At 49.0% G+C, this 23,875-nt stretch overlaps 1 protein-coding gene across 1 annotated transcript; it reads left to right on the top strand.

The window, feature by feature from the left end:
- The first annotated feature begins 334 nt into the window (after positions 1 to 334).
- PFKM (phosphofructokinase, muscle) lies at positions 335 to 23,758 on the top strand. The gene is made up of 23 exons (XM_080939371.1): positions 335 to 398; positions 4,125 to 4,217; positions 9,726 to 9,799; positions 10,714 to 10,791; positions 11,918 to 12,107; positions 12,319 to 12,484; positions 13,434 to 13,478; positions 13,879 to 13,987; positions 14,103 to 14,198; positions 14,382 to 14,474; positions 15,007 to 15,132; positions 16,093 to 16,157; positions 16,583 to 16,646; positions 17,320 to 17,469; positions 17,879 to 17,949; positions 18,433 to 18,520; positions 18,593 to 18,745; positions 19,155 to 19,319; positions 20,226 to 20,287; positions 21,161 to 21,272; positions 22,720 to 22,819; positions 22,902 to 23,007; positions 23,219 to 23,758. Exons 2-23 carry the CDS (start codon positions 4,133 to 4,135, stop codon positions 23,361 to 23,363), a joined length of 2,343 nt encoding a protein of 780 aa, XP_080795497.1. The 5' UTR covers positions 335 to 398; positions 4,125 to 4,132; the 3' UTR covers positions 23,364 to 23,758.
- Positions 23,759 to 23,875: the final 117 nt, after the last annotated feature.

Here is a 23,875-nt window from a genome sequence, read left to right as displayed (position 1 = left end):
ATTTTAACAGTGGCAGGAGATGTCTGAATTGAAGGAATATCAGACAGGCCAGGAGAGAAAAAGTTGGCTTAGAAACAAGATTGGCAACTACATAAATTCTAACCCTCACCGCGTACATGAGCTGATAGCTCCCAAGATAAAGATGCGGTCCCCGGGAAACAAGCAAGCCGCGGCCACAAGGCAGCAGAGTACTTAAGGGCTGGAGGAAGAGGAGGAGAGAGGCAAGCAGAGGGAGGCGGAGCCTCCTAGCCATCTTTGGCCTGTAGAGGTTTGGAAGCCTCCCCTCCTCCCGCGGCTGCCTCCACCTGGCTCCTCCCCGTGTTCGCCAAGCTCCCCTCCCCCTTTCCCCAAGGACAATCTGCAAGAAAGCAGCGTCGGAGGAGAGCTAAAACTACAAGGCAAGAGGGAGGCCTCGGGTGGAGAGCGAGGGGTAAAGCCAAGAGTGAGGTGGGAGCGAACGTGCGGGGAGCAGGCGGTGGGGAGGACAGAAAGGAACAGAGGGCCAGACGTGACAAGGCATCAGAAATCGCAGGCGAGAGGGGGATGGGTGCTGGGCAGTAGTGAAGAAGCGGAGCCCCTCGTTAACCTCCCAGCACTTGCACGCCCAGGTCCCAGATGCAGGGCCAGGGGTGCTCGCTTGTTGCACTTGGTTGCCAGAACCCTCCCCTGGCACATATCCAGTTGAAATTGGTGCACCTATGATGCTTCCAGGCTGTGTTCCTGCTTCCTGCGAGCACGCACACACACGATTTTTTATATATTTAGCATCAGTGACTGTGTCACATGTGTGTCACTGTGAGTCCATGAAGTATGTGGGTGTACGAATTGCATGCATTTTTGTGTCCTGTGCCTCTTGACATATAGATTCAGGAGAATGTAAGCTGCCGTTTACAGGCCAGGTAACCTCGGCAGGGTGAACTCTTTTGCTCACTGAAACTACAACATCCAGACATCTAGGGGCTTCTACAGGTGATAGCCTCCCAATCTAGTGACAAACTCCAGGAATAAAAGAAAAAAACCTCAGGAGAAAAGAGCAGGACACTTAGATGTCCTTTCCCAAATTTCTGGGTTCCCATTTTCTCCAATCATGTAGTCTGTCTCAAGACCAGAAGTAGAGCCGGTAGCATTCCAGGTTTATGTGTGTTCATGTTGCTTTCCCAGTTTGTCACTTCTAAGTCCCACATGTGCCTGGGTCTTCTGTTTTCTTTTTTATTTTACATTAGCATACAAGCTCTTAGATATCTTTGTGAAAATTTAGAACAAAATGTGTTGTAGTGATCCTCCTTTCCCTTATCTCCCCCACCACCCTGCAACCCCTGACCCCGCCTTGTACCCCTTGGGTATTTTTTTTCCCCTTTCATGTCCCACCCTACCCCTCCATCCTTCATCATCTATTCTTCTGTTCTCTTGATCTCCTCTAACACTTATTCCCGTTCATGGATATACAGGTAGGATATACCGTACAGGGTAGGACCTTCCTATGAGAGACGGAGAAAACGTAGTTTTCTTTCTGAGCTTTGGTCACTTAATACTGCACTTTGCAGATCCATTTTTCTAAAAAAGTAATAATTACCTTTTTTTTTTACAGCTGAGTAAAATTCCATTACATACATGTACCACATTTCCATTACCCATTAATATGTTTGTGGCCATCCAAACGGATTCCATCTCCTTCCTTTTCTCCTTTCTTCTTTCCTTCCTTCCCTCTTTCCTTCCCTCCCTCCTCCCTTCCTTCCTAACCTGTGATGTATTCAACCCAGGGTCTTACAAATGTTGTACAACTGTTCTATATTCCCAGATACAGAATTTTCTAGGAGTAGATACGGAGCTGTGTCCATCCTGGGTGTGTTTTTAGGAGTAGATATGGATGATAGAAGAGGGTGTCCAGTGGGGATGAGCGGTCATGTGGGGGCTGGGAATTGAACCCAGGTCTTCTGGAAAAGAAAGCAGCCACTGCTGAGCCATCCTTTCAGCACTGGAAGTAGATTTTAAAACAAACAGTCCTGGAGGAATTTTCTGTCCACTTAAAGGAGGTGCCCTTACAAAAGCAGTGCAGTCCAGTGGTCAGGAAGCTTTACTAGGAGGACACAGTATTGCAGGCTTTGCACGGTGGCAGGTCTCTGCCACAGTCCCTGCCCATGTGAGAGTGCAGAGTAGATGAACAGAGAGCTTGGACACTGCCTTTTCTTTTTCTTCTTTGCGTCTCTGAGACAGGGTTGTGATGTGTTACCAGGTTGGGCTTGAATCTTGAGTTCTGTCGTTCTCTTGCTTCAGACTCTAAGATAGCTGGGACTGCATGCAAGTACTACTGTGCCCGGCTATATAGGAATTTGAATTTCAATAACTTTTCATGTCATAAAATATTTTTGCAATCATTTAAAATGTAAGGACCCTACAAAGTTGGCTACTATGCAGATTTGTGAGAAAGGCTGAGTCTGTCCTACAGGCTATATAGTTTGTTGACCCTGATCCAGTCCAGCCCTGCTATTAGGGTATGAGAAGCAATTAAAATGTCACTAAAGTTGTATAGAAATGCTAAATGAACAGTTACTTCCAAACAATGTGTGACTTGCAGGAGAATAAAAAAGAATGCTTCCTGGTCCTTTGATAGCTAGTAAAGATTTAGTAGGTTAATAAGGATAGCGAAGTGTGACTTAAAATGGAGTGAGGTATGTATGTATACATGTATGTATGTATGTATGTATGTATGTATGTACAGTTGGTTAGTAGGATGGATGGATGGACAGGAACAGGTTAGACTGGGCAAAGGATGCAGTATGTGTAGACACTTAAGTGGGGATGAGGAAAGTAATGGTCAGATCGTAGGTGATCAAAGGATCCATGGGTAGTGACAAGGTTGAAGCTGTAGGCAGGGACTCCATCATAGGAACTTTGAATGCCTAATCAGAAAGTTTGGAGTTGGCCTGTCAATGCTGACTTGGTAGTATGTTTGTCTCTGTTTCTGTTTTCATGTTTGTCTCACCACATGTATTTTTGTGGCATCTATGGGTTTGTATGTTTATGTGACTTAGCCTCTATGAGCAGCTTCTCTGATGCTCATGGCACTGCTCCACTGAGTGAGTCCTCCCTCCACAAAAGCTTCAGAGGCTGCAGCCTTCCCATGAAGAAGGGCAGTACAAGCTACTGTTAAAGGGAGGCCAGCTCAGCTGTTGCAACAACTCAGGTAGAAGAGGCAACAAGGAGAGAAAAGAGGGGATGCGTAGGGAAGAGAAAAGGGAAGGGTCATCAGGTTTAGTAATAGGCAGTTTCCACTGAGGCAGGGGAGACATGGTTTTAAAGTAACAGGTTTTAACCTGGGTAACGGACAGTGATGAACCTATTGGCATTTTATGAATGTGTATGTATGTATGTATGTATGTATGTATGTATGTGTGTATGTATGTATGTATGTATATATGTATGTTTGTATGTATGTTTGTATGTATCCCATGAACAGTATATAAAGGTCTCCTCATAACACCAGTATGTTTCTCTCTCTCTCTCTCATGTATGTGTATGTGTATGTGTGTGTATCTGAATGGGCAGAACTATAGAAAGACCCTAACCGTTCCTAAGATGTGTCTGACTCTAGTAGGCCTATATAACTTTCAACCCCAGTTTCTGCTCCTGTCACTGAACCTTGCTCACCCAACTCTTCTCTTAGCCAGGAGCTAACCCGCGCTTGACTGTTGGCTTCCACATTGCTGGTTCTGTCAGTACTTGAAACCTCACCTGATTTATGCCCTCTGCAACACCTTCCCGCTTCATGAAAAGGGAGCATCCCAAATGCACTCCAATCTGCTCCTTGTTTTTGAATTTCTCTCAGGTCAAGTGCCCTTTCCTCTTGACCTCAGCCTGTTTGGAAGACAGGTTCCAGTAGGGGTGGGAGGGGACAGGGAAGGATAAGCCGGGACTTACGCAGTCTTGGTTGGGTTGCTCTGACCTGTTAGCTTGCCTGAGAGGGTGTGGCTCTCCTCTGGAAGACTTCCAAAGGTCTGTGGCTGCACAGCCCAGCTTTAGTGGGAGAGTCTGACTGGGTGGCTCTAGCCAGTCTAAGAGACATTTCTTGAGCAAGTGGCAGCTTGATCCAGTGCACCGTAACTGACCATTGTCTTGAATTCTAGAGTGGATCATGACCCATGAAGAGCATCATGCAGCCAAAACCCTGGGGATTGGCAAGGCCATCGCCGTGTTGACGTCTGGTGGAGATGCCCAAGGTAAGTAAGAGGGGGCAGAAACGTGGTTGCTATGACCCTTGTGCTTCTTGACTCTTGTCTGTAGGCTAGAGCTATTCTCATGGTTCACACTGAATTCTGAGTTTCCCTAGAAGTTTCTGATGTGAGCCTCTGACAATTTAGATATTGCTTGCTCTGCTACTGTTGACCCAGACTTTCCTAGTACTCCTATCTAAGTTTCTCTGGAAGCTAATGCTGTTGGTCCTTGAGCAGCACTGAAAGGATTGGAGGTAAGACTGTTGAGAGAGCAGTCTGTGGGTGCAGTCAAGCACGCGGGCAGCGAGACCAGCATCAGTGAGTCACTTCAGTAGCAGTGGGCAGGAACCAGAGAGAGTCCTTCTCTGAATAGAATCTAAGGAACCATAAACATGCAGTATGTGGGGAAAACTAAGTGGGAGGGATGGGTGTATGACTTAAAAACAAAGAAATCCATATTTTCGTGTGTTTCTATGTGCTCAAGCTGATAGTGTGTTGTAGAGAAGAATCTCTCTGCAGGGTTGACAGGGCACAGGGACAGCGATAGGAAAAGAGATGGCCGACTTCATCTGGTGCTTCTGACCCAAGGCACCCCATACCTCGCACTGAGCGCTCAGTTTGTACAGAAGCCGACTTCCCCTGAGAGAGATCCATGTCCCACCAGGGTTCTTACTCAGTGCACGAACAGAAGTAACCAGTGTGCGTTAGCCGTGGTGGGTATACTTATGCAGCAAAACCAGATGTCCTGGTGACAGTAACTGAGAAAAACCTCACAAGAAAGATGTTCAAAGAAAACCTGACCACTTTTAATCAAGTTCAGTGCTTCCAAGAGTGCTTGGCCATAGTTCACACTCAGTAAGTGGATTGCCAATAAATACAATGAATTACTGAGCACCTGTGGGACCAAACAGAATGACAGGTGCTAAGGGTCCATCAATGAAAATGTTCTGTGTGTGTGTGTGTGTGTGTGTGTGTGTGTGTGTGTGTGTGAGTGAATAGAAGTCAACATTGGATGTCTTCTTCAGTCTCCTGTCGGTTTGTTTGTTTGTTTTTGAGACAGCATCTCTCACTGAAGCTGGAGCTCACCGATTACATAAACATATCCCACATGGCTAATACACCCTGGCTGGCCAGCTCCAGGGATCCACTGTCTTTACACTTCCAGCACTAGGTCTACATGTGCCCGCTACGATGTCTTGCTTCACATGGGTGCTGGAATCTGAGATCTTGACTGAGTTATTTTCCCAACCCCTAGGCCTATTAACATATTTAAAAACCAGATCTTAAATTATTAACATATTTATTGATTATAATCATAACGTATACGACAATTATACGATCAGAACTGATAGTGAAGAAAGTGACGGGGGACGACATGGCACAGTGGCCTGAGTGGTCAGAGACAGAACTCAGGGCTGCTGTATAAGAGCAGAAATGCAGAGGGGCTGCTGACCCACATCCACTGCTTCTGGACTGGTGGGATTCCAGTGCTGTGATCCTCCACATACACCTTTTAGTGGTGACCCTGTTTCCTGTGTACCTAGATGCTCAGGTTAGGAAAAGAGAGAGTCTTAAGAGAATCGGATGTGACCATCTGAAAAGAATGAAAGAGGCCTTCTCTGGAGGAAAGGGAGTGAGAGAGAGAGGAGAGGAGACATGAGGGGAGGGGAGACAGGGAAAGAGAACCAAGGCTCTGGGATTTTCTGCTTGTTGCTGTAAGTATCACTGGTAAGCCTGTATAATATGATAGGTGCTTGTCAGTGGGGATCCAGAGAGAGGAAATGAAACCCTAAGGAAACAAGGAGTCAGAGCAGAAGTCTGTGGTGGCGCTGGGAGCTCTCAGCTGAAGGAGAAGTCCCGGGACAGAGGTGACTTTCCCAGAGACAGTGCTTTACAAGGGGCATCATGGTAGAGCAAGTCTGAACTCCATAAAATCTACAGGAGCCACCGCTGTTATTTCGTGAACTCAGCAGAACCACTATTGGGAAGTAGAAATACAGAATTAGATGTCTTGAACTAAAAAGTCAAGAATTCTGGAATGTTGAGCTACATGGAATAAATATTCCTTTTCTAATCCTGAAAGGACCCAGCCCCATTAATCCATAGCTCACTGAGCCTCCTGACATTGGCATTTCCTGCCTTGGAAAAGACCTCAGCCACCTGCTCCAGCCCTCTGTCTCCAGTCCATAGCTCCAACTGTGCGCATATCCTATTTTTAAAGGAGTATGGGCCAGGATTCTGTTACCTCTCTGAATAGTTATCCTTTGGTTTATGATTTTTAGCATACATCCATTGGAAAGTATGATTCACATATAACAAACATTTGCCATAATTTTTAATGTTTCCAAAGCCTAGGAAGAAAATTTTCAGTACTGGCTTCCAAAATCCTTGTGATTCAGTTGGTGGAGTGCCTGGAAGATATCTGGGGTGTGGTGGAATCCCAGTTGGGAGGTAGAGGCAAGAGGATCAGAAATGCAAGGTCATCCTCAATAGCACAGGTTTTTATTAGCTTCTGCCTTCTGCTTAGTCTTGTGGAGATACACCCATGACCCAGCTCTTCTCCCTAAGGCTCTTCCTCAGAGGGAAGCTGCCATTGGCTGCTTCACACTAGGAGCTTAGAGCAGTTCTTCAGAGCCCCTTCTGCTTGTCCCCAGAATATCTCTTGCATGCTCCCTGTAATCTTATCCTTCACCTTGCTTCTACTAAGTCATGCAGCTGCTCATAGAGGGTTATTTAGGGAAACATGGAACAGCCAAGAAAACTCTGGCCAGGACTGGCTTAGGACCAGACAGGGCTAAGCAATGAGGTTGGGTAGGAGGGACCAAAGAGTTCTGGGGACTCCAGGTTTAAACCGTCTTTCCCAGTCTGATGTTTTTAGGCATCTAGGGTTAGAGCCCCTGGAGAACAAAGGGGACCCTAAAACTACCAGAAAGCACTGTCCATTTAGAGGCTAACTAGGTGGCCTGTGGACATTGGCAGGGTGCAGTCAGGCAGCAGGAGGAAGCGAGAGAACCGATTTACCTTATCATGGGGTTTTTCTTCTTCCCAGTGGTTTGGCTGTTCCCCGCCTACCAACGGTTGTTGCTTCCCAGGGCGATCTCTCAACTCATGTGTAACTCATTGCTCTTACCCCACACACACCTTTACTCAGCTTGGGGGTCAGAAAGAAATGCTCCGCCCTGTGCATTTCAGACCACACTTCTTTATTTCCTAAGATCACCAATGAATAGTCCAGAGCTGCATATTCAGTAGAACGTCCCATCAGCTGTGCCGTGGGCCGGAGCCCAAGACTCAGTTTCACACTGCAACGTTTGTATTGAGATTCTTGATGGTCTGTGACTGTTTTCTGTGCGTGAGAGGACAATCATGAATGCTGTGGATCTTGTCCCAGGGGAACCGTTGTGACCATGTCATTTTCATAGAGTTTTATGGGGTTTATGGATTTGCTGAAAATGAGCACACATCATGGGTCCGAAGCTAAACCCAGACCTACAGACTAGAAGTCAGGCTTTATTCATCTGTCCTGAAACATCGAGGGCTCTGCCCTGACTCTCATGTTCCCTTCACACACGCTGTTTGTCTTCACACCTCTTGGAAGCTTCTCCCAGGGCAGATATTTGTTGTTGTTCTGAGTCATTCCAATGATGTACATGGACTTAGACTTTTAGATGTCACAGGACTTTGCCTCAGTGACTTCATGAGTAAACATGGGCTCACAGGTGCCTCTGTTAACAAGCCCCACCGTCTTGTCTTATCTTAGATTTGTTCTTAGATGCATCTTAGAACTGTTTCAGCTTTTGGAAATGGTTCCTTTGTCTCCCAAGCTGTTGCTAAGCCTTGTTTCTTCATCATCATCATCATCATCATCATCTTCTTCTTCTTCTCCTTTTCTCTCTCCCTCTCCCTTCCCCCTCTCTCCCTCTCTCCTGTTTATCAGAAACCACGGCCATTGTCACAGTTCAGTTCCTTGTCCTTTGTGTTTCTAATCATGCATGTTAGTTCTTCCAAGTTGCTGTGGATGTGCCACAAGAACTTCCATTTCTACACATCCTAATGTGAACACAGCACTCCTCACTCCTCTCCCCACACCGCAGCATGCCTCTGCTTTGCACTTCAGTTTACACTTTGCCCGAGTTCCCACAGCTTTCCTCAGTGTGGGAAATGTGACCTCCTTGCCCACTAAATGCAAGTCCCCTTCTTTGTTCTTCGAGTGTCTTCTGTCCACTATCTCTTTTGTCCCACATGCCCCTGTCCTGTGAGGCCTCCTCATGTCTTATCTAGAATGCCAGAGGCCTTCTAATCCTGGTCCCCCCTCTACTCAGCTGCCTGTCACCCTGCTGCCAGAGCCTCCCTGATATACAAAGCAAATCTTATCATGTCCCCCTACCCTCGACATTCTTAAAGATTCTTGATGGTCTGTGACTGTTTTCTGTGCGTGAGAGGACAATCATGAATGCTGTGGATCTTGTCCCAGGGGAACCGTTGTGACCATGTCATTTTCCGGTCACTCCCCGCAGACACCAGGAAATGACTGTTAGCTTTGCACCACTGAATTGTACGAACCGCCTGGTCATGGGCTAGGAAACACTGGAAGGGGTACAGCTTTAAGGAACAAAGATCCCAGAATTTGATTGACCATGTCATTTTCATAGACCTTTATGGGTTTACGGATCTGCTGGAACTGAGCACACATCATGGGTCCGCAGCTAAACCCAGACCTACAGACTAGAAGTCAGGCTTTATATCCACACGGGCACCTCCCCATCTGTAACATTTATCTCTCATCACTTTCTCTTCCGACTCTTACTCTTTCTGACACATTTCTTGGTGATCCACTTTCTGCAGTTTTTTTCCTGCCCAGAACAGTCTTCCTCAGTTGTCTACCTGACGAAAAGAACAGGACGTTGTGTCGTAGGGTCCAGGACAAATGCAGTTTTGGACCACTCCTGTGCATGTTGGGCCTTTGCGTACTGGGCCCATAGGAATCCTCGTAGTGCACTGTCATGTTTTCTGTCTTGACACCGTAGTCCCCGACCATGCTGTTCACTGTTGTGGTCTCAGTGCTCAGCACGGTGTAGGGACAGGATAGGCTGTTCTCTTCATCTTTGCTCAGTGGCTGAATGGACCTGCCATCCGATTTGGGGCCAATGACTACATAATAGATCCCACACTTGCCTGCAAGAGAGGAGAGCGGAGGAGAGAAAGAAAGGGGCCCATTCTTCCTCGATCCCAAGTAGCTCTGGGTTGTCCATTGGTCTGTGCTGGTCTCAGTTGTACCAGTTGCCCTGCACAGTTCCCAAGCATAGCTTCCCGAGCGCTCACCAGCCTCATGACCTTGACCCCGAGACTGAACTGGGGGGAGCAGAAGACTTGGGTGAGAAGAGGGTTCTAGACTCAGAGCAAACCCAAGCCAAGGACCAACTCCAGGCTTGAACCAAACATGCCTGCTATGGACTCCAGGGCTGCCCCTCCTCAGAGTGACCGCCCCCCTATCTTTCCTCTCCCTCCTCACAGGTATGAATGCTGCTGTCAGGGCTGTGGTTCGAGTTGGCATCTTCACGGGCGCCCGCGTCTTCTTTGTTCATGAGGTTGGTTCTCTACTTGGCTCTCCGACTCGCGCCTCTCCCACCTTCTTCTCTACCCCGTCTCTGCGCTGCTGCGGTTTCTTTTCCTTGGCTCCCTGTCCCACTGAGTCTCCCACTGAGTCACTCCTTCCCACTGTGACTTCAGCAGGAACGCTGGGACCCAGATTTCTGTAAACTCGGTCCTCACACTGACTGTTGAGGAGAGGAAATGCACACAGAAAGAGCTGATATGGGAGGTCTTCCCAGCAAGGGTGGTGTCACTCAGGCTGAGCCCCAACAGGCAGAGTCTCACGGTGTCTCTCAAGTGTCCCAGCTCCTACTTGGCTCCCCTTTCCCAGTTCTCCTCATCCTTCACCCACACCTTTTTTCCTGTGCAGTCTGTTTGCCCTTCTGTCAAGTTTGGTAGTTTTATAACAAGTCCTGTTTCTTCTCCTCCTCCCATCAGTACTCCCGTCCCTCTTTTCTCTTAGATTGTCAAAACTAGTTGTCTTCTCAGTCTCCTGGGAACATCTCAGAGATGAGAAAAAGGGGGTCGGGGAGAGACTAAGACAGAAGGGTATTTAGATATTTCCAAGAATGAGAAAGAGCCAAGCATGGTGGCCCGTGCCTTTAATCCAAGTACTCTGGAGGCAGATGCAGGTGGATCAGTGCTGTAGAAGTCAGCAGTTTCTACCTACTCTCCATATCTAAGTCCAAGGCAGCCAGAGCTACCCCATCTCAAAAGCAAAGAAAAGAATGAGAAACTGGAATGTCAAAAGCGTTGCCATGTCCTTCCTCAGACTGCTTTACTAACTGTACCATTCTCACGAGCACCCACAAGTCACTCTCGGGAACGATGTGTCTTTGACCTCTTCCTAGGGAAGCTGTCTTAGCCATGCCATCCAGAGGAAGCTTAATTAATGTACTGCTCCCCCCAGGGTTACCAAGGCCTGGTGGACGGTGGCGAGCACATCAGGGAGGCCACCTGGGAGAGCGTGTCCATGATGCTTCAGCTGGTATGTTCCGGAGAACTCATGTTCTATGTTTGTCCTGTCCTCCCAGAGTCCCTGGCACGTGGCTCGGTGTGAAGGGTTTCAGTGACAGAAGACGGGCTTGTATTTGCCCTTTACTCTTTGCATCTGAAACCATCACCCTGGCTCCTTGCAGTGGTGAAGGGGGTGGGAAGGTGGTTCCGAAATGGCTTGCCCTTTACGGAAAGGTCATAGCAAGCTGGCTCATCGTGAGAAAGCCCTACTCTGGGGTCACGGGGGAAGTCTGGCCCTGAAAATAATCATAGACGACTGAAGCTAGAAGCGGACTTAAACTCAGTCCTCATGTGATAGGGATGGGACAGCCTGAAAGCAGACTATTTAAGGGACAAGGGATTGAGACCATCTTGCGGAGTCTCAAAGAATCCCAGGGAAGTTGGGTTCTGGTATCTATAGCCTTTGATGGTTATCCCATGTTGATCAAGTGTCAAAATGCCATGGGAAGCCAGTTAATATGTAGTAGTCTAGTGACATTTTTATACAGGGAGTACTGCCCACCACAAAGTGACCTGAGAATAAACGAGCATTCTCTTTAGTACCCTGGGGTCCTGAATGCCTAGAAGCACCTGTTGTTTATGAAAAACCCTAAACCTACTTACCTCTCAGAGTATCTGTAAGTTCCTGGGGAGTCAAGACTTCCTACAGACAGAGCATTTTCCCCTGTAAATACCTGAATATTGTGGCTCCTGTCACTAACACCCTGCGTGCCAGGGAACTAAGGGGAACACACTGGCAGTGTCTGGGTAATCTTAGGTAGAATTTCAGCATGTTAGAGAAGAAGACATACCACCGAGCACAATGGGGTTAAATTCCTTAAAGTGGTTTGGATCTAATGTGATAGTGCTGGGCACTAAGGAAACACAAAGGACTGAAGTCAGCGTGAAAGGTGGAGATAATTCTAGCACAGAAATAATGTCTATGTAAGTCCTTTGGAGAACAGTCACTTTGATGATGAAATCTTCAATGAGATAGTTGATCTCAGTAGGCTTCTAGGAAGAGTGGTTACACTGCTCTGTCACCGAGTTGGAATGGGGACAACTTAGTGCGTTGAACACAAGTGTGGCTGTGCCCACCTCCTGTCTCTCCCCTAAAGGGAGGCACGGTGATTGGAAGTGCCCGATGCAAGGACTTTCGGGAGCGGGAAGGACGACTCCGAGCCGCCCACAACCTGGTGAAGCGGGGGATCACCAATCTGTGTGTCATCGGAGGCGATGGCAGCCTCACTGGGGCTGACACTTTTCGCTCAGAGTGGAGTGACTTGTTAAATGACCTCCAGAAAAATGGTGAGACATTTCCTCGTCCGTACCGCTTGTCATGTGACTGCGTATGCATGTGTTGCGTGTGCACTCTTACACACCCATCTGAGAGACATGGTAACCACACACAAATGAACAGTCCTCGGCCTCCTTTCTACCACCGCTCACAGTCTCCAGCAACCCGCTCCGTACACGTGCGATTCCTCAGCTGCTGGGCTCTGCTTCGCTTCCCTTGCAGGAAAGATCACAGCCGAGGAGGCTACGAAGTCCAGCTACCTGAACATCGTGGGCCTGGTTGGCTCAATCGACAATGACTTCTGCGGCACGGATATGACCATTGGCACGGACTCTGCCCTGCACCGGATCGTGGAGATAGTGGATGCCATCACCACCACCGCCCAGAGGTAAGAGAGAAAAGCTCAGTTCCCAGCAACCCCATGGTGGCTCACAACCATCCGTGAAGGGATCCGATGCCCTCTTCTGGTGTGTCTGAAGACAGCGACAGTGTACTCACATACATAAAATAAATACATCTTAAAAAACGAGCCAGACAAGAGCCAGTGAGAGCACTTGACTGCAGCCAGTGTTACCGCTTTTCTGGAGCCACAACACCCTTTTCTGAGGCTCAGCCCTGCAGCGCCGAGGAGGCTCTGCCCCCCAGTGCTTCCGGCCACTGCAGTCTACTCTTAGGGGTACTGCTCTGGGGTCCTGAATACCTGTGATCTCTTATGTTGGTGCTTCTCAACCTTCCTGCCACTGTGACCCTTACACAGTTCTTCGTGTTGTGGTGACCCACAAACATAAAATTATCTTGTTGCCCATTCTAACCTGTGACTTTGCTACTGTCGTGAGTCATGACGTAAATATTGGATGTGTAGGGTATTTGATATGTGACCCCTGTGGGGGTTGAGACCCACAGACTGGGAACCGCTGTCTAATGTGGTTATGGTCCGGACTAAAGCAGATCTGGAGAGCACCCAGTCTGAGGTGCCCTCTCCGACTGTGTGGATGCTGTAAGCACCACTGCTCAGAAGCAAGCAGGTGGGCAGAGGGTCAGTGAAGGAGACGGGGAGACAGCTGGCTGCCAATCTACCCTGTAATTGTGCAGTGCTCTAGTTCAGCCTATTTACCTCCGATTGGGGACTCATTCTTTTCGTGGACTGGAGTCTCCGTACTGCCCAGTGACGTTAAACTGCTCCTCCCACATCCTCATAGACCTACTGAAACCTACTGAATGGACGGCTAGCGGCATACACGCATCTCCCAGAGGTCAGGGAGCCCAGGTGTGGATGCTGTGGCCTTGGTCCTGGCCACAGAGACATGCAGGCTGTAAATCCCATCTTTCTTTTGCAGCCACCAGAGGACATTTGTGCTAGAAGTGATGGGCCGTCACTGTGGGTAAGATCCCCGTCCTGAGCCCTAGAGATGGCCCTTTCCTCTTCCCAGAGAGTCAGTCCAGCGGGACCTCTGGAGTAGGTCTGGAAGCCATGCTCCAGATGATATGACCCCCTTCCCTGTCTCTGCACCATGTCTTTTACCTATTTATCTATGCATATGGGCACGTGCTCAGGTACATGTGGGAGCATGGGCCTTCTCTGAGCTGGGAAGCCTGTGAGGTAGCAGTGACCTCCAAGAACAGCATCTCACCCACAGGTTTAGTGCTTGTCTGCCTCAAGAATGAAATGCTGGATCCCTGCGTCTTTCATCAAGCATGGAGACCAGGAGATCATTCTGGGTGTGGTGAGGATGCTTGTGGGATATAAAGGTTTTTAGTCCATGCTTCTGGCTCTCATCCTAGATACCTGGCCCTTGTCACCTCCCTGTCCTGTGGGGCTGACTGGGTTTTCATTCCCGAGTGTCCACCAGATGATGACTGGGAAGAGCACCTTTGTCGCCGGCTCAGTGAGGTATCAGCACTTTATCTTGCCCCTGAGCAGAGCCCCTCACAGTGTCCCACGAATGACCTATTTTCTACCCCTCCATTTCATTCCATTAACCACCTGCTGTCTTACTCTTGACCAGACAAGAACCCGTGGGTCTCGTCTCAACATCATCATTGTTGCTGAGGGTGCAATCGACAAGAACGGGAAGCCAATCACCTCGGAAGACATCAAGAATGTTAGTGTGAAGCCCTAACCCCCAGCATCCTTGGCCGATCCTACATCTCCTCTTGCTCCTTCTGCCCCTGCTTTCCTCCCACTAGGAGCCATCACAGGACAAAACCCTTTTGTCCTATTTTACCTTAGAAAGCCACTGCTGATCTCCTGTTGACTTTGTGTTTCCCTTTCTTTGTTCTTTTAGCTGGTGGTAAAGCGTCTTGGATATGACACCAGGGTCACTGTTCTGGGACATGTACAGAGGGGTGGGACACCATCAGCCTTTGACCGGATCCTGGTAAGTCACAGGATTCTGAGGTTGCCACACCTTAGAAGCCCCAGGGCTTATATCATTAGCCATACTGTCCCTCCTCCAACCTCAAGGCCACAGTGGTTTTTATCTGTCCCATACACAAAGATGACGGCAGGCACTTGCAGCCCTGGTCAGACCACTGTCGTCAAGCTCTAAGGATCAGCAAAGCTACTGGGGTCTAACTCTGGATCGTCAGTTTGATCATTGTTAGCTCACTTCACTTGGAAGAAAGGCAATCTTCTTCAGTAGTCAGAAGAGGGCATTGTTAAAGTCCCACAGTCTGTTGATCACAATGCTTCTCTGGAACCAAGTACCGTCCTTAGGGTTCTGATGACAAGAGGGCAGAAAGCCAGCAGGCTTCAGATGAGGTCCGGGTGGGAAGGTAAGCTACAGCAATACCCGGGTGCAGCCTTTCGGACCTCAGCAGAGGATCCAGAAAGCGTTCTGAGCACCCTGGCTCTTAGGTGAGCCACAGAGGGAGAGCTGAGCAGATCCTTTGTTCCTTGGGCTCCTGCAGGGCAGCAGGATGGGTGTGGAGGCAGTGATGGCGCTTTTGGAGGGAACCCCAGACACCCCAGCCTGTGTGGTGAGCCTCTCTGGTAACCAGGCTGTGCGCTTGCCCCTCATGGAGTGTGTCCAGGTGGTAAGTACTGACCCCACTCTTCCCCAGGGGGCATGAGGTCAATGTCTGTGGTCCCTGTAGAGAAGGCAGGATGCTTAGTACGGGACATACAGGAAAGGACACGGTGGGCGGAGTCCCTCTCCATCACTGGGACCTCCATTACTCAACACCAGTCCTCACATCTGTAGTCTTGCTAAGGAATCTGGAGGGCCACATACTCTGATATTTTATAAGTGCCAGCCTCACACTCTTTTCATGTAGTTATATAGGGGGACACAAACTCAGTGTCCCCCCCCTAACAATACTGAGACTTGGGGAGTGCTAATTACTACCTTCTAGCAGGTTCCCTCTCATGTCTATACGACATCTACCTTAAGACTGTTTCTAGCATATGGTGACCACCACTTACCTCCAGGGTGATAAAGATGGGGGGAGGCTGTGATGCCTCTGACACAGAATCTTAATGTTGGGCTCTCTACTCCAGGGTAGCTACTCCTTAACATTATAAATACTCCTTAACATTGCTGAACTTGAGTGTTAGTCCTAATTATCTGGGCTGCCTCACTTTCCCTCATTTTGGGACCCAATTTTCTCTGAGACTTGAGAATGCCAATAACCTCCAGCCATGTTTGAGACAGCATCCCCAAAGAGCAGAAGCCAAAGCCCTGAGTAGATGCCAGGCATTGAGCAGCAGTGGTGGGGACCCTGCTCACCTGGAGGATCTTCATTTCCTTGGTGGTCCCAAGGCTGGGCAGGCACCCGGGGGTAGACAGGAAGCTCTGCCACCTGTGGACAGTGCTCCACCCTGCCCAGAATTCTAATCTAGGCCCTTTTGCTGTTTGTTACTCAGGAAAAGTTAAAAAGAGACAGTTTGGGGGACTGAAAGAGGTATGGCGTAGATAAGCAGGATCCCGTCAAAGCAGATCTGGTTATGCAGAATCCTGCCTTGGGGTGCTGACTGATGTTGTATTCCTCCCTTAGACCAAAGACGTGACCAAGGCTATGGATGAGAAGAGGTTTGATGAAGCCATTAAGCTGAGAGGCCGGTGAGAAGATAATCAGAAACTGGCCGACTATAGCAGATGCCAGAATGAAGCCCAAAACATGAGCTGCCTTTCCTAATGATTGTCTGCAACACTTTCTTCCCCAAGGAAGTCAGATGTGAGGTGCCCAAGAGGCTCACCCAGTTCATCCAGGGATGCTCTCCCTGGGAAGAGCTTTACATTCTTATCCGTCATTTCTAGAGCCCAGCCAGGTTCTAGGTGTTGCTAAGCATGGTGTCACCTCCTGTGCTGAGCACAGCACCTGCGACAGGAGTACTTGGGGTGTGTTTGATGAATGAACATCCCCTACAAGCCCCTGCCTAGTACCCTGTGGAAATTCATTGAGACCCAACTTCGAGCCAGATTCCAAGGCTGCTTGCCATCGGGAATGGCCTGAAGACACTCTGTTCTCTTTGTACTTTTTATAGGAGCTTCATGAACAACTGGGAGGTGTACAAGCTTCTAGCTCATGTCAGACCCCCAGTCTCTAAGGTACCGGCAACTTCCCTTCCCTGTGCTCGCCTTCTCTGTATGAAGTGCTGCCTGCGGTCCACACAACCTTAGCCTTGCTCTGTCTTTGTCCCTGCTCTTGTTCACTGCTGCAGCCCTGGCCCTGTTTGATGACTTTATGCCAGCCACCCCAGATCCGAGTCCCAATACTCAATGCCCATTCCAGACTTGACAAAAGTGCATGAAGAAACAGGAAAGAGGGCTTTAATCCTGTGGGTCTAATCACACCCTGATCCGCATCAGCACTGTTCCCTTGAAAGAGTGGTTCTCAGTGTTTACTACCTATCAGGGTTGTCTGGGGTGCTGATAAAGTATGCAGATTCCTGGGCCCTTCCTTCAGCGGAGTGAGGTCTGGAACAGTGGCAAGATGTGCTGTCCAGTCAGCTCCTCAGGTCAACTGGGATGCAAGTGGTCCAAGGACTGTATGTTGGGAAACGCTGTTCTGTGAGGGCCACTTGTCTGTTATAATGATAACATCGCTGCCTATGGTGATTTGTGGCAAAGAATTTTGCTTCTGTGGGATAAAGTTGCAGGCTCTGTGCTAGCTCCTTGGGGGGATGGTTGTCTCACACACGCATCCCTAGGGGTTCAGAGTTCTGCCTCTCCTGGTGATTTGTCCCCTGGGGGTATCTGTCTTCCTTTTCTCTCCAAACAGGGCGGGCTCCACACAGTGGCTGTGATGAATGTGGGGGCCCCGGCTGCCGGCATGAATGCTGCAGTTCGCTCTACTGTAAGGATTGGCCTTATCCAGGGCAACCGAGTGCTGGTCGTACATGACGGCTTCGAGGGCCTGGCCAAAGGTCAGGTATGGAAGCAAAGGGAGGACATACGCACGCAGTATGCAGCCATGAAAGGTCAGCTTAGGAGTGGCCAGTCCATCGTCTCTGCCTCCTCACCACACTGACTCCTCTCCAGGAAGCATAGTTCATTTGGGGGTGACCAAGATGGGAACCCTGAAAATGAACCTTGCCAAACATTGCATCTTATTAATTTCTTTGTCCCAGAGCTCAGCACAGCATCCACTGTCTTAGGTGCTTAATATTCCCGAATGAGTCAGAAGGGAGGAGGAAGTTCAGTGTGGGGGGCAGGCCAGTGTCTGGGTCTTCTTCCCACCCGGGGGAACTCCGAAGCATCAGAGCCCAACATGGCCTTGGCCACACGTGGGTTTCTGGTGCTCTGGTCGTGATGCAGAGATGTATGGCCTTTCCCTGCAGATTGAGGAAGCTGGCTGGAGCTATGTTGGAGGCTGGACGGGTCAAGGTGGTTCCAAACTTGGCACTAAAAGGTAAATGATTTGTGGGAAGTCCCAGTTACCCTGTCAAGATGCTTTTGAATGTGGCCTACATCTACCACTCTTCAAACTCATAGCATCTTCAGTTAGGACTGAGAGGCCCAACTGCATGGCACGTAGCAGATCTGACCACTTAGAAGGTCCACTGTATACTCTGGAATTCCTCATAGTGTGGGGAGAGGAGTTCTGCCACGGGCCCAGGCACTAGGAAGAGCACTTTCTAGTTCTCTTGTTGTTGATGTTCATTTGCTTATTTTTCGGGATTGGATTCCTATGTGCAGCCCTGGCTGTCCTGGAACTCATTCTCGAGACCAGGCTGGCCTCGAACTCAGAGACCCACCTGCCTCTGCCTCCCAAGTGCTGGGCTTAAAGGCGTGTGCCACTACCACCTAGCTCACTTTCTAATTCTTAATTTTTCTCTCCTTCCATCTTGCTGTCTCACGCCCGATTTTCTGTCCCCTGCCACTGGACAACTAGGACTCTACCCAAGAAGAATCTGGAACAGATCAGTGCCAACATAACCAAGTTTAACATCCAGGGCCTTGTCATCATTGGGGGCTTTGAGGTGAGTGTCCCAGCATCTCCCCCTCTCCCCTCCCACCTCCCTCCCTCATGTCTGCTCCTGCTCTCTCTTTAGGCTTACACTGGGGGCTTGGAGCTGATGGAAGGCAGGAAGCAGTTTGATGAGCTCTGTATCCCATTTGTGGTCATTCCTGCCACGGTTTCCAATAATGTCCCTGGGTCAGACTTCAGCATCGGGGCTGACACAGCACTGAACACCATCTGCACGGTGAGCGTCTGCTACCTCCTGTCTCAGTCTGCCCAGATGGTTGTCCTGGTCCTAGAAATGGAATCTTTTCCCTTAAGTAAATAGCAGTCTTGAGAAAGTCTCTGTCCAGCCCAGGCTTCTGTGCAGGAATTCCTTCTTCCTCCCCAGAAATATATCATTGCTGTCAAAGGGCCTTTTTGTTTTGTCCTGAGGTTTAATATCCTATTCCTAGCAACATTAAAGACAGAACAGCTTTCTTCCCAGGAGAAAAATTCTACAGTGTAGTGCCCTCTTTGAATGCAGGGGCTCGATGAGGTTCGGGGTCTCACCGGCCCAGGCTATAACTCTGGAATTGAATTAATTTTTAAAAAACTGAAGAAGAAGGATCAGACTTCTGACTCTGTCTTTCCGTGGCCCGTTGTCTTTACAGACTTGTGACCGAATTAAGCAGTCTGCAGCAGGCACCAAGCGTCGGGTGTTCATCATTGAGACCATGGGCGGCTACTGTGGCTATTTGGCCACCATGGCAGGACTGGCGGCTGGGGCTGATGCCGCCTACATTTTTGAGGAGCCCTTCACCATTCGAGATCTCCAGGTAGATGGCCACCAGAGCCTGCTAGGTGTCTCTGTCCCATTCCAGTCCGTCTCCTGAGTGTTCCTAGAGTAACTAGAGCTATGAGAGTCAAGTGGCGTTAGAGCCGATGTCCCAGGCCCATGAAGACTAGAAGGTTCCTCACAGGTGTTCTCCAGCACACCCTCACAAACGTGCGCATAGCAACTATTATGGGATTGCATTTTTGTCTTGCCGGATAGCATGCTGTTAAGTTCTGCGGTGGAGTTTGTATTTTATCTTCACAACAGGCATCCAGAGCTATTGTTTCTGTACTATAGGTGAGAACGGTTTAGAAGGTTTAAAAACTTCAGAACTCTGAAGCGAGCAGGCAGTCTAACTATTTGAGGAGTCCATGATGCCTTCTCAGATTTCTCTTGACGCCACTCCAGTTCTGAGGGAAATGTCCCTTCGCCTCTGGGCAGGACTCATCTAGTATTTCACAGACAGGTCAAATGATGATGACTTTTCCGGTTTTGAGTTTGAGCAGCAGTTGGGGGAACTCCCAGCTCAGGACCCCAGCCAGTCCTTGCCAAAAGCAGAGAGTAGAAATCTTTGCATGCCCACCTCAAAGCTCCAGTGAGGGTGCACACCCCTAACAGCTTTACATACAACCCACCCATGTCCGAAGTGTAGAGACACATGCTGTGTGCACTTTGCTCTTGGGGGGAGGAGGGAGTCGGGCCAGAAGCTCCTGGACAGAAAGGAGGGAGAGGGGGGTGCTGAAATCGGTTTAGCTCTTTCTAAGTCTCAGCGGCACTAAATTTCTTAAGAGATTTAAACACCAGCTTGGGAGCAATCGCCCCACCCCCTGAAAGACTTGATGTGAAGAGGTGCTTATCTCCCCTGAGCAACCCCAGCTAAGTATGGGATTTCCTGTTTCACCTTCAGGTGAATGTTGAACATCTGGTGCAGAAGATGAAAACAACTGTGAAGAGAGGCCTGGTGCTGAGGTAACTTGAGGCACCTCCGGGCAATGTGGGAACAGTGCTCTCAGTTAGGACAGACTAGGCAGGGTGGCCTTAGCTGTGGGTCCATCGATGGCTGGGGAACTGAGGAATCTGATGTAGAAGGGGGAGGAGCAAAATGGCCTGTCCCCTGGACCTTGGGAGGAGATAAAACAGCTTATGAAAGCAAAAGGAAGAGAAAAAGGATGGACTCCTAGACTTCTGGTTTCCTAGTGGGGAAGAGGGATGAACTCATAGACTTCTGGTTTCCTGATGTTAAGGAGGGATAGACTCATAGACTTCTGGTTTCCTGGTGGGGAAGAGGGATGAACTCATAGACTTCTGGTTTCCTGGTGGGGAGGAGGGATAGACTCATAGACTTCTGGTTTCCTGGTGGGGAGGAGGGATGAACTCACGGACTTCTGGTTTCCTGGTGGGGAAGAGGGATAGACTCATAGACTTCTGGTTTCCTGGTGTTAAGGAGGGATGGACTCATAGACTTCTAGATTCCTGGTGGGAAGGAGGGATAGACTCATAGACTTCTGGTTTCCTGGTGGGGAGGAGGGATGAACTCATAGACTTCTGGTTTCCTGGTGGGGAAGAGGGATAGACTCATAGACTTCTGGTTTCCTGGTGGGAAGGAGGAATAGACTCATAGACTTCTGGTTTCCTGGTGGGAAGGAGGAATAGACTCATAGACTTCTGGTTTCCTGGTGGGAAGGAGGGATAGACTCATAGACTTCTGGATTCCCTGTGGGGGAAGAGGGATGGACTCAGACTTCTGGTCTCCCTCAGGGGAGTAGGGATGGACTCCTCCTAGGCTTCTGGTCTCCCTTGGGGGAGAAGGGATAGACTCCTAGGTTTCTGGTTTCCTGACAGGAATGAGAAATGCAATGAGAACTACACTACTGATTTCATTTTCAACCTGTACTCTGAGGAGGGGAAGGGCATCTTCGACAGCAGGAAGAATGTGCTTGGCCACATGCAGCAGGTAATGAGAGACACCACCTTCACTGGTTACCAGGGCCCCCAACAACCAAAGAGCTCCCACTGGCTTTCTCCAGTTACCTCATTGTCACCATGGGACAAGGTTGGATCATAACATCAAAACAACCTTATCTCAGACACAAGCTGTCTTAGTCACTGTTCTATTGCTGTGCAGAGACACCATGACCAAGGTAACTCTTATAAAAGAAAGCATTTAATTAAGGGCTTGTTTGCGCTTTCAGGCTTAGTCCATTATCATCACGGCAGGAAACATGGCTGCATACATGTCAATAGGCACAGCACATCTGGAATGGTAGTTGAGAGCTACATCCTAGCCCACAGGCTGAGAGAGAGACATTAAGCCAGGCTTGGTCTTTTATGAAACCTCAAAACCCACCCACGGTGACAGACATCCTCTCACAAGGCCACACCTTCTAATCCTTCTAATCCTTTCTGATGGTGCTACTCTCTGGTGGTAGAGCATTCAAATATACCAGCCTATGGGGATCCATTCTCTTTGCTTAGGATATAGTTCCTCAACCTTGGCATCATTGCCACTAGGGATGGTTAGTTCTTTGCTGTTGGGTGATTGTTCTGTGCACTGCAGGAGCTTAACATCACTCCTGGCCTCTACTATAGGTCAGCCAGTCATAGTTTCCTGTCAATGTTAACAAGACATCTCTAAACACACTCAGATGTCCCCAACGGGATCTCTAGTTGAGAACCAGAGATCCTGACGAGGAAAACATTTTCAGCACCACTTAGCAAAGGAGAATTAGAGCCAAGTCTGCCTAGTTAAGATGATTTCTCCACTATACCTTCACCTTTCGTTAGCCTCAGGTGTTTATTACTTTTGGCTTCCGTTTCCACTAACTGGGCTTCAGGGGAAAGGCATCATTACTGGGTGGTACTGGTTCCAGATGGCCCTAGCTCAGCCTCTTAAGCACCAATGTTCCTCTATACACAAAGAATTCCCAATATCTTGGGTTGGGGAAAGGTGCAGCTCCTGCAGGAGTGGAGTGCTATTGGATGGATGGATATGTATGTATGTATGTATGTATGTATGTATGTATACACACACACACACACACACACACACACACACACACAGAGACTCCTATGTCCTTTTCTACCTCCTTCCCACTTCTCTACCTGCTTTCTCTTAGTTTGTTAGAAAAGCTGACATTTTTCTGAGGTACTCCCTGGAACAGCTAGGTGGGGTTACAGAGGACATTTCCGTGTCCATGGTGACCTGTGAAGAGCTGTGTGGTTACTATGTCCTTTAACTGACAGTCCCAGTGCTTGGTCACAGCCCAGGTCATCTCAGGTCCCTTCAGGGTCTCAGAGTGTCCTTCCATCCTGCAAATCCAAGACCCATTCTTTCTATATCTAGATATCTGTGCTTCATTAGGATACTGTCCTCTAATTTTTCTGATTTTTCTCCCCCTCAGGGTGGAAGCCCAACTCCCTTTGACAGGAATTTTGCCACTAAGATGGGTGCTAAGGCTATGAATTGGATGTCTGGGAAAATCAAAGAGAGTTACCGTAATGGTATGTGGGGCGGGAGGCTGAGCCCCCTCTCCGGAGGTCCACTCCTCAGCTGAGAGAGTAACTGACCCATCCTTTATTCCAGGACGGATCTTTGCCAACACTCCTGACTCAGGATGCGTTCTGGGGATGCGTAAGAGGGCCCTGGTCTTTCAGCCAGTGACTGAGCTGAAGGACCAGACAGATTTTGAGTAAGTCATTATTACATTCTAGAATGGCTCTGTCCCTCCTGCTCCCTGCCAAGCCCTACTTCCCATAGCCTGTTAACAGTTTCTAATGCTTTCTTCGAGAAGTAGCACCTGTGGGTACTCCAGCCACTTTTGCCTTTCTTCCCATAAGCCTTTGGCAGACCTTCACTGGGATACAACGGTATCACCTCACCGTTACTTCATTTCTCTGTAGGCACCGAATCCCCAAAGAACAGTGGTGGCTCAAGCTGAGGCCAATCCTCAAAATCCTAGCCAAGTATGAGATTGATCTGGACACCTCTGACCATGCCCACCTGGAGCACATTTCAAGGAAGCGGTCTGGAGAAGCTGCTGTCTAGACCTCTTTGGAGTGAGGGGGAAAGATCATCTGATCATGGTCAGCTCACACCCTGGTAGATCTAAGTCCATGGCTTCTCAGAGTTCCAGCCCAACCCCCTACCCTTCTAGGTTTCCCTGTACTCTGTAAGGGCAAGCAGGATCTGCTGTGGCCAGGAGCTGGGGGAGGGGCGGTGAGTGGCTCTCCTAGGTGGCTGTCCTTCCTTCCACCCCAGCTTCATGTCACACAGGCTGGGTCTCTCTAGTGCTACTGCTAGATGTCAGCTACTCAAGAGTTTTCCTAAAAATAAGCTTTATTTATTTCTTTGTGATAACAGAGTCTTAGGCCCCTTCACGTGTACCACAGTGGTGAAGCGTAACTACACTAATAAAGGCCAGCTGGCCACTGTGCTCTGGGTGCTCTTGTTACTGTCTTGCCAAGGGGACTGTGAGATCAGCCCTGTGTCCCTCCACAGACAGAGCTCCCTGGAGAGCAGCACACGTGACTGCTTGCTGTAGGGGTTTTGTTTTGGTT

The sequence above is a fragment of the Micromys minutus genome, assembly GCF_963924665.1.
Source record: "Micromys minutus genome assembly, chromosome: 27".
Lineage (NCBI taxonomy): Eukaryota > Metazoa > Chordata > Mammalia > Rodentia > Muridae > Micromys > Micromys minutus.
The sequence above is the reverse complement of the archived record's forward strand: the minus strand, read 5'-3'. Positions and strand labels throughout refer to the sequence as shown.

Excerpts from the sequence above, each read along its gene's own strand:
- PFKM (XM_080939371.1), top strand. The coding sequence starts at position 4,133 with ATGACCCATGAAGAGCATCATGCAGCCAAAACCCTGGGGATTGGCAAG. Across the intron at positions 16,158-16,582 it reads GCCATTAAGCTGAGAGGCCG|GAGCTTCATGAACAACTGGG; the intron begins GTGAGAAGATAA and ends TACTTTTTATAG. Across the intron at positions 18,521-18,592 it reads TCATCATTGGGGGCTTTGAG|GCTTACACTGGGGGCTTGGA; the intron begins GTGAGTGTCCCA and ends CTCTCTCTTTAG.